Source organism: Capricornis sumatraensis, chromosome 16 (genome assembly GCF_032405125.1).
Source record: "Capricornis sumatraensis isolate serow.1 chromosome 16, serow.2, whole genome shotgun sequence".
In the NCBI taxonomy this organism is placed as follows: Eukaryota; Metazoa; Chordata; class Mammalia; order Artiodactyla; family Bovidae; genus Capricornis; species Capricornis sumatraensis.
The window spans coordinates 47,837,995-47,847,505 of record NC_091084.1 but is presented as its reverse complement, the minus strand read 5'-3'; the positions used below and the strand labels follow the sequence as shown (position 1 = coordinate 47,847,505).

Genomic DNA, 9,511 nt, shown 5'->3' with positions numbered 1-9,511 from the left:
CTTGGCTTTTTAAACATCAAGAGGAACCAGTGAGGACTGATGGAAAATTCTATGCTACATCCCAGGCCAGAGTATCTGCTTCCTGGTAAAAGCATCAGGACCTGTCTTCAGATCCCATGTACTTTTTCTGGCTTCTGATAAATGTATTTACTCTTAGATTATAATAAATGCCTCCAAAAGAACTTTAAAAAGCACCTGATAGGTCTATCACATGCTCTAACACCTTTTTACTATTAAAATCCTGTAAACCCCATAGGGACTAATAGAAACCAGTAAATGTCAAATCTGTGACACAGTAAAGGGAAATGACTTAGAGAAATATGTTTCACTTACAGATTCTTATGTTCAGAGTTGGATTTATCTGCCCAGTTCCTAAGATGCATGAGGCTGATTTCTGTCAACCTCAGATCCCTGTCTGATTTTCTCCCTGAGATTGGGTACCACACCCCAAGAGCAGCTTCCAGAACAGGAACTCATCTTCCTCTTCTTTGTGGCTCCTCAGTGGTGTGTGGATACCCTGGACCTGCAGGAGGGAGAATGGGGATCTGGATAAGATGCAAGAGAGAAAAGTTAGGATTATTGAGCCTGATTACAGCATACAACACGAACTCTTTTGCTTCCAACATCTTTTACCCACTTCTGCCCCAAACAATCTGAATTTCTTGAGTAGGTCCTTATTTTTTATCATATTTCTCAGTAGTCTCAGGCTGACATTTTATCATAACCTGTTTAAAAAAAAACTCCTTTTTTTTTTTTTTGCATTGATCCTAAAGTTTTAGCTCTAATAGTGACAGTACCTCAAACTCAACAATCTCTAGTCTCAGACAGTCTATAATCCCTTCCCTCTTAGGTTCATAGAGAGTGAAAGCCTGGTCCAGTGAACTAAGTTGGACATACTTTATCTCTTCTAATGAGGCTGTGACTACAGTTTTGAATGCTGTAAGCAAAGTGAACATAAGTTATTTGGGGAGGTATATTAAGGTGCTTTATTGAAATCACATTTCTGTACCTGTTTTAGTATTACATTTTCAAAATAGGCCTATGCAGAACAGACTGGGTGTGTAAATCTTTTGATTGAACATTATACTTAAAACCTAAGTACCAGAAAAATCAGAAGCATGGATGTCAGAATATTGCTTTATTGTTATGAGAGAGGTGATTTGATCTTTCTGGGGAGATACATATTTAGGGTTTAGATCCTGAATAATATTCTCATCTAGTGACCTCTTACTGTTTAGCTATTACTGTGATGCTTATTCTCCCAACTAGATGGGTTCTTTTTAACAAGATATAAAGAGTCACAAATTGAGAGATCAAGAGGAAAAATCAGTTACCGTTGGCTTGGCCATCCTACAGGGCCTCTGATGTTACAAAACTATGGAGCCATCATAACAAAAATTCACCAAGAATCTACTTTGTTCTAGGCAACTAAAGAAACAACACAGAATGGAGCACTGGAACTCCACCCTGGGAAGTGGCTTCATATTGATGGGGATTCTGAATAACAGCGGGTTTCCTGGGCTGCTTTGTGCCACAATCTCAATCCTGTACATGCTGGCCCTCACCAGCAATGGCCTGCTGCTCCTGGTCATCACAATGGATGCCCGGCTCCACGTGCCCATGTACCTCCTGCTCAGGCAGCTCTCTCTCATGGACCTCCTCTTCACATCTGTTGTCACTCCCAAGGCCATTGTGGATTTTCTGCTCCATGAAAACACCATCTCCTTTGGGGGCTGTGCCTTTCAGATGTTCCTGGCACTGACCCTGGGTGGTGCAGAGGACCTCCTACTAGCCTTCATGGCCTATGACAGGTATGTGGCCATTTGTCATCCTCTGAACTACATGGTCCTCATGAGGCCAAGGGTCTGCTGGCTCATGATGGCCACACCCTGGGTCCTGGCTTCCTTGAATGCATTATGTCATACCCTGTATACCATGCATTTCTCTTTCTGCATGTCCCGGAAAATCAACCACCTACTCTGTGAGATTCCACCTCTGTTGAAGTTGGCCTGTGAAGATGCCTCTAGATATGAACTCATGTTGTATGTGACTGGTGTGACCTTCCTGATTCCACCTCTTGTTGCTATCCTTGCCTCCTACACACTAATCCTGCTTACTGTGCTCCACATGCCCTCAAATGAAGGGAGGCAGAAAGCTCTGGTCACCTGCTCTTCCCACCTGACTGTGGTTGGGATGTTCTATGGAGCGGCCACATTCATGTATGTTCTTCCCAGTTCCCTCCACAGCCCCAAGCAGGACAACATCATCTCTGTCTTCTACACGATTGTCACCCCAGCCCTGAATCCCCTCATCTACAGCCTGAGAAATAAAGAGGTCATGGGGGCCTTGAGAAGAGTCCTACGAAAATATATGCTATGAACACACTTCACCATCTTGGGAGAGCTTATAGCTTGACACCAAAATTCATTCCTCCTCAAAGTCAGAAGTTTTCTGCTAAAAATGAAATACTCATGGCAAAAGCACCATAGTGGAGAGTATATCTTTTAATAGAAAAATGAAGAATTTAGCTTTACTTGTCAAATGCTGTTTTAAATTGTCTTTCTGTGAAGTAATTTATGAGATATGTATCAGACTGTATTTATGTAATTACTCACTTATTTATTTTTATTGAATTATAGTTGGTTTACAACATTGTATTGATTTTCTCTATATAGCAAAGTGACTCAGTTATACATATATTCATTCATATTATACATATATATATTCATTTTTATATTATTTTCCATTATGGCTTATTTTAGGATATTGAATATAACTTCCTCTTCTATACAGTAAGACCTTGTTTATTCATTCTGTATGTAATGGTTTGATTTGCTAACCCCGAACACCTAGTCTCTCCCTCCTCCTCCTTCCCTCTTCCTTGGCAACCAGAAGTCTGTTGTCTATGTCTGTGAGTCTGTTTCTATTTTGTAAGTAGGTTCCTTGGTGTTATAGTTTAGATTCCACATATATGTGATATCCTATGGTCTTCTTTCTCCTTCTGACTTACTTCACTTGGTATAATGATCTCTGTTTCCATCCATGTTCCTGTTGGGCGCTTGTGCTTGGCTGCTCAGTCATATCCAACTCTTTGGGACACTTTGGACTGTAGCCCACCAGGCTCCTCTGTGGTATCTTTCAGGCAAGAACACTGGAGTGGGTCCTGACCCAAGGATTGAACTCCTGTCTCCAAAAGTGAAAGTGTTAGTCACTCAGTCACATTCAACTCTTTGTGACCCCATGAACTGTGTAGTTCAACCAGGCTTCTCTCTCCATAGAATTCTCCAGGCAAGAATAATGGAGTGGGTGCAGTTCAGTTCAGTTCTGTCTCTCAGTCATGTCCGACTCTTTGCGACCCCATGAATCGCAGCACGCCAGGCCTCCCTGTCCATCACCAACTCCTGGAGTTCACTCAGACTCACGTCCATCAAGTCGGTGATGCTGTCCAGCCATCTCATCCTCTGTCGTTCCCTTCTCCTCCTGCCCCCAATCCCTCCCAGCATCAGAGTCTTTTCCAGTGAATCAACTCTTCACATGAGGAGGCCAAAGTATTGGAGTTGCAGCTTCAGCATCAGTCCTTCCAAAGAACACCCAGGGTTGATCTCCTTCAGAATGGACTGAATGGATCTCCTTGCAGTCCAAGGGACCCTCAAGAGTCTTCTCCAACACCTCAGTTCAAAAGCATCAATTCTTCAGCACTCAGCCTTCTTCACAGTCCAACTCTAACATCCATACATGACCATTGGAAAAACCATAACCTTGACTAGATGGACCTTTTTTGGCAAAAAAATGTCTCTGCTTTTGAATATGCTATCTTGGTTGGACATAACTCTCCTTCCAAGGAGTAAGCATCTTTTAATTTCATGGCTGCAATCACCATCTGCATTGATTTTGGAGCCCCAAAAAACAAAGTCTGACACTGTTTCCACTGTTGCCCCATCTATTTCCCATGAAGTGATGGGACCAGATGCCATGATCTTTGTTTTCTGAATGTTGAGCTTTAAGCCAACTTTTTCACTCTCCTCTTTCACTTTCATCAAGAGGCTTTTGATTTCCTCTTCACTTTCTGTCATAAGGGTGGTGTCATCTGCATATCGGAAGTTATTGATATTTCTCCTAGCAATCTTGATTCCAGCTCGTGCTTCTTCTAGCCCAGTGTTTCTCATGATGTACTCTGCATACAAGTTAAATAAGCAGGGTGACAATATACAGCCTTGACGTACTCCTTTTCCTATTTGGAACCAGTCTGTTGTTCCATGTCCAGTTCTAACTGTTGCTTCCTGACCTGCATATAAGTTTCTCAAGAGTCAGGTCGGGTGGTCTGGTATTCCCATCTCTTTCAGAATTTTCCACAGTTTATTGTGATCCACACAGTCAAAGGCTTTGGCATAGTCAATAAAGCAGAAATAGATGTTTTTCTGGAATTCTTTTGCTTTTTCCATGATCCACCAGATGTTGGCAATTTGATCTCTGGTTCCTCTGCGTTTTCTCAAACCAGCTTGAACATCTGGAAGTTCACAGTTCACGTATTGCCGAAGCCTGGCTTGGAGAATTTTGAGCATTACTTTACTAGCGTGTGAGATGAGTGCAATTGTGTGGTAGTTTGAGCATTCTTTGGCATTGCCTTTCTTTGGGATTGGAATGAAAAGTGACCTTTTCCAGTCCTGTGGCCACTGCTGAGTTTTCCAAATTTGCTGGCATTTTGAGTGCAGCACTTTCACAGCATCATCTTTCAGGATTTGAAAGAGCTCAACTGGAATTCCATCACCTCCACTAGCTTTGTTCATAGCCATTCCCTACTCCAAGGAATCTTCCTGACCCAGGGAACAAACCCAGTCCCCTGCATTGCAGGCAGATTCTTTACCATCTGAGCCATCAGAGAAGCCCCCATCTTTCTATAACAACCCTTTCAAGAAGGTTAGTGGGTCTAAAATTTGTACAAAACTCAAGTTCCTTGTCCCTGCTATATGGTCTTTGCTTAGGTTTCCAAGTTGAATTTTCTTTTTGGGGCCCTTATATTGGTTCAGTATGGACTCCTGCAAGTCAGAGGTCCTGTCCCAAGTTTTCAAAAACTCCTCTCCCCATTTAACATTGTAGTTAATTGGGAAAACAAAGAGTAAATTTTAAGTACAATATGATCAAATAACAAATGCTGGAGAGGGTGTGGAGAAAAGAGAACCCTCTGACACTGTTGGTGGGAATGTAGTTAGTGTAGCCACCATAGACAACAGTATAGTGGTTCTTAAAAAAAATTTGAGTTACCGTATGTTCCATCAATCCCACTCCTGGGCGCCTATCTGGACAAAACTAGAAGTCAAAAATATATATGCTCCCCTATGTTCATATCAGCACTACACACAATAGCCAAGACATGGAAGTAACCTAAATGCCCATTAACAGATGAACAGATGAAGGTATGGCACATATATACAATGGAATACTACTCAGATATAAAAAGAATGAATTAATTCATTAGTTCTTAATTAAGTCCACAGGGTCACAAAGAGTCAGATATGACTAACTAAGCACAGCACATGATAATTATAATTAATTATTAATATTAAATCAAGTATATAATTAAATCAATAAATATATATTAATTGTATTCAATATAATATAATTATTTAATTAATTATTTATATCATCTGGTCCCATCACTTCATGGGAAATAGATGGGGAAACAGTGGAAACAGTGTCAGACTTTATTTTTTGGGGCTTCAAAATCACTGCAGATGGTGACTGCAGCCATGAACTTAAAAGATGCTTACTCCTTGGAAGGAAAGTTATGACCAACCTAGATAGCATATTGAAAAGCAGAGACATTACTTTGCCAAAAAAGGTCCGTCTAGTCAAGGCTATGGTTTTTCCAGTGGTCATGTATGGATATAAGAGTTAGACTGTGAAGAAAGCTGAGCGCCGAAGAATTAATGCTTTTGAACCGTGGTGTTGGAGAAGACTCTTGAGAGTCCCTTGGACTGCAAGGAGATCCAACCAGTCCATTCTGAAGGAGATCAGCCCTGGGATTTCTTTGGAAGGAATGATGCTAAGGCTGAAACTCCAGTACTTTGGCCACTTCATGTGAAGAGTTGACTCACTGGAGAAGACTCTGATGCTGGGAGGGATTGGGGGCAGGAGGAGAAGGGGACGACAGAGGATGAGATGGCTGGATGGCGTCACCGACTCGATGGACGTAAGTCTGAGTGAACTCCGGGAGTTGGTGATGGACAGGGAGGCCTGGCGTGCTGCGATTCATGGAGTCACAAAGAGTCGGACACGACTGAGTGACTGAATTGAGCTGAACTGATATCATAATTAAATATTGTAATTATGCTTAATTATTAATTCATTCTTTTTATGGCTGTGTAGTAGTCCATTATATACCTATATCATATCTTCATCCATTCATCTGTTAATGGGCATTTAGTTTATTTCCACATCTTGGGTATTGTGAATAGTGCTTGCATGAACAAAGGGGTGCATGTATCTTTTTGACTTGTAATTTTGTCCAGATAGATGCCCAAGTGTGGGCTTGCTGGATCATATGTTAATTCAATTTTTCTCTTTTGAGGGAATCTCTATACTTTTTTCTATAGTGGCTACACTTACATTCCCCCAACAGTGTAGGAGGGTTCTCTTTTCTCCACACCCTCTCCAGCATTTGTTATTTGATCACATTGTATTTAAAACTCACTCTTTGTTTTCCCAATTAACTACAGTGTTAAATGGGGAAGGAGGTTTTGGAAACTTCAGACATGACCTCTGACTTGGAGGAGTCCATATTGAACCAATATAAGGTCCCAAAAGAGAAAGTTTCAACTGGGAAGCCTAAGCAAGGACCATACAGCTGACTTGAGGTTTGTACAAATTTTAGACCAACTGACCTTCTTAAAAGGGTTTCTTTCCCAGGTGGCTCAGTGGTAAAGAATTCGCCTGCCAATGCAGGAGATGCAGGAGACATAGGTTCGATCCCTGGGTCGGGAAGATACCCTGGAGGAGGAAATGGCAACCTGCTCCAGTATTCTTGCTTGGAAAATTCTATGAACAAAGGAGCCTGCTGGGCTATGACCCGGAAGCCGGGCGGGGCGGGGAGGGGAGTCACAAAAAGTTGAACATGACTGAGCAACTGAGCATGCACACATGCCCTTAAAAGATCATGTCAGCAGCCTAGTTTAATGCCCACGCTAGTGGTGGTTTGGATGTATTTGCATCATGTTCACTCCTTTTTCCAAACATCAGCCATCATGGAAACTCCCCAGTCTGGACACTCCAACAGGTGTTTTTTATTTGTTTATCTTTTCTTGTTTTGCTTTTGACATGGAGACTTTTTAATGCTGCCTAAAATTCCAAAAATACTGAAATGAGTAAAAGAAAAACAAGGCATCAGCAAAGGCTGTAAGTAAACAGCTATGTTTATCATTTCACAATAAAAGTGAAGGCACTCAGTCGTATCCAACTCTTTGCGACCCCGTGGACTGTAGGCTACCAAGCTCCAACATCCATAGGATTCTCCAGGCAAGAATACTGGAGTGGGTTGCCATTTCCTTAAACAAGCACACAAACAAGACTAGTTTTCCCTTATCTCAAGGCTATATTGAAATATCCTTAGACTTGCAAAAGGTGTTTGACGTGTGTAGATGTGTGAGTCTACAGATATGTATTTATGCTGAAAAGGACTCACATGCACATACAAACTCATGCTTATTCTCTAGTAGCTTAAATATGCTATGGGGCTACCACTTATAATACAACAAATGATAGACATTGTTTTCTCTTTTTGCTTATTGACGCCAGTAAATCCTGTTGGTTTCATCTATACAATACATTCCAAATGTGGGCACTTGTTGCAGTCTCTCTTCAAAGCGTCTTAGTCCAGTCACCATATTCTGTTGCCTATTGTTCCACAGTAGCTATTTCTTATTTCCATTCTTGTCCCTCTATAATCTGCTTTCTCCCTTTCTCCCTCCTTAGACTATTTATGATGGTTTAAGATTGACCATCATAAACATGTCAGAGCATTTCACGTTTCAAGAAGGATACACATGATCTTGCTGTGCCTACCGGTCAGTCCATATTTGAGACTGCGCTCTCTTACATTCACTCTAACTCCTTTGACCTTCTTATTGTCCATTACACAGTTCAAAATTATTTCTGCTTTAGAGCCAGTTAGTAGCTATTCTCCTAGCCTGTGATGTTTTTCTGTCAAATCTGCTTGTCTTACTACTTCTTGTCATTCACATCTCATCTTAAAAATCTTAACTTTTCAAAAAGGTTACCGATTGAAGTGGCATGCACCCAAATCAAAAGGCATTATCACACACTGTTTTATTTTTTCTCATTGTATTTATCATTATGTAAAACTTTCTTACACCTTGGTTTACCTGCTCACTCTCTGTTTCCACTTTCCAAAATGAAAATTCTGTGAGAGCATGGACTCTGCTATGTGTGTGTCATAGCTTCTTCTCCATAAAAATTGAGGTATGTATAGAGAATAGTCTCTACAATAGCAATGTATATGCATGTAAATGCATGTATATATCTTCACTGATGAAATAGAGGAATATGCTATGTTCGTACATACAGAGATTACTATTTTATTTAAATACAATATATTAGTTTTTTGCTAAATAACCTATAAATTCAAATTTACAAGTATCAAAACTTTAATGGCATTTTAAAAAGTGAATTTGGACAAGCTAAGAAGTAGAAAATTGTAGAACAGGTGATATATAAGAGAGATGTCCTACCAACTAAAACTACAGTAATTGAAATATAACAAAGTGTAGTAGTTGATAAATAGGCAATATTCATATTGAATTTTAGTATATTTTATAGTGTATTTGATATTAATGGGAAAAGATGAGTAACCATGGTGCTAGAAAAAAATGGCTAAATATTTAGGAAAATAGTACCATGTTAATTCATAACACATGAATATATGTATATTCTCCTAAAATAAATTTCAGATTTTTTAAGATCTAATGGTTAAAACACAGTCTAATGTCAGGGTGTCCACTCCAGATTCATGTACCTCTTGTTTCTGTGCATATGTGGGACCATGTGATTGAACTTCAACCAATGGAATATGATGTGTGCTCCTTCTAAGGGACAAAACCTACCAATGAAAAACCTTTTAATCTTCATTTTTCTGGATATTGACATGCAAGATAACCATGGAAGCTGCAAATGGCAGAACTTCTGTCAACCTAGGCCTACACATCTTCCACTCTATCCCTCAACTAGGATTTGTGTCAGTGAAAAACAAGCTTCTGCTTGTTAAACCACTGAGATTTGAGATTTATCTGTTAGAACAGGGATTAGTAAACACACCTGGGGAAGTTTTATGGGAACACATTCATTTTTGTATTGTCTATGATTTGTTGTCCCACGGCAATAGTAGTTGTGATGGGACAGTATGGCCTGCAAAGCCTAAACATATTTAGTTTCTACCCCTTTACAGAAAAAGTTTGCTGACTACTATGCTAAAGCAAATAGTATTATTTTACATAAAGGA

General features: G+C 40.2%; 1 protein-coding gene across 1 annotated transcript; it reads left to right on the top strand.

Annotated features, from left to right (window-relative positions):
* Positions 1–1,446: 1,446 nt before the first annotated feature.
* Positions 1,447–2,379, top strand: LOC138092848 (olfactory receptor 2AG1-like). The gene has a single exon (XM_068988904.1). The coding sequence runs from the start codon at positions 1,447–1,449 to the stop codon at positions 2,377–2,379; it is 933 nt and encodes a 310-aa protein (XP_068845005.1).
* Positions 2,380–9,511: the final 7,132 nt, after the last annotated feature.

Coding starts and splice junctions, on each gene's coding strand:
- LOC138092848 (XM_068988904.1), top strand. CDS start 1,447: ATGGAGCACTGGAACTCCACCCTGGGAAGTGGCTTCATATTGATGGGG.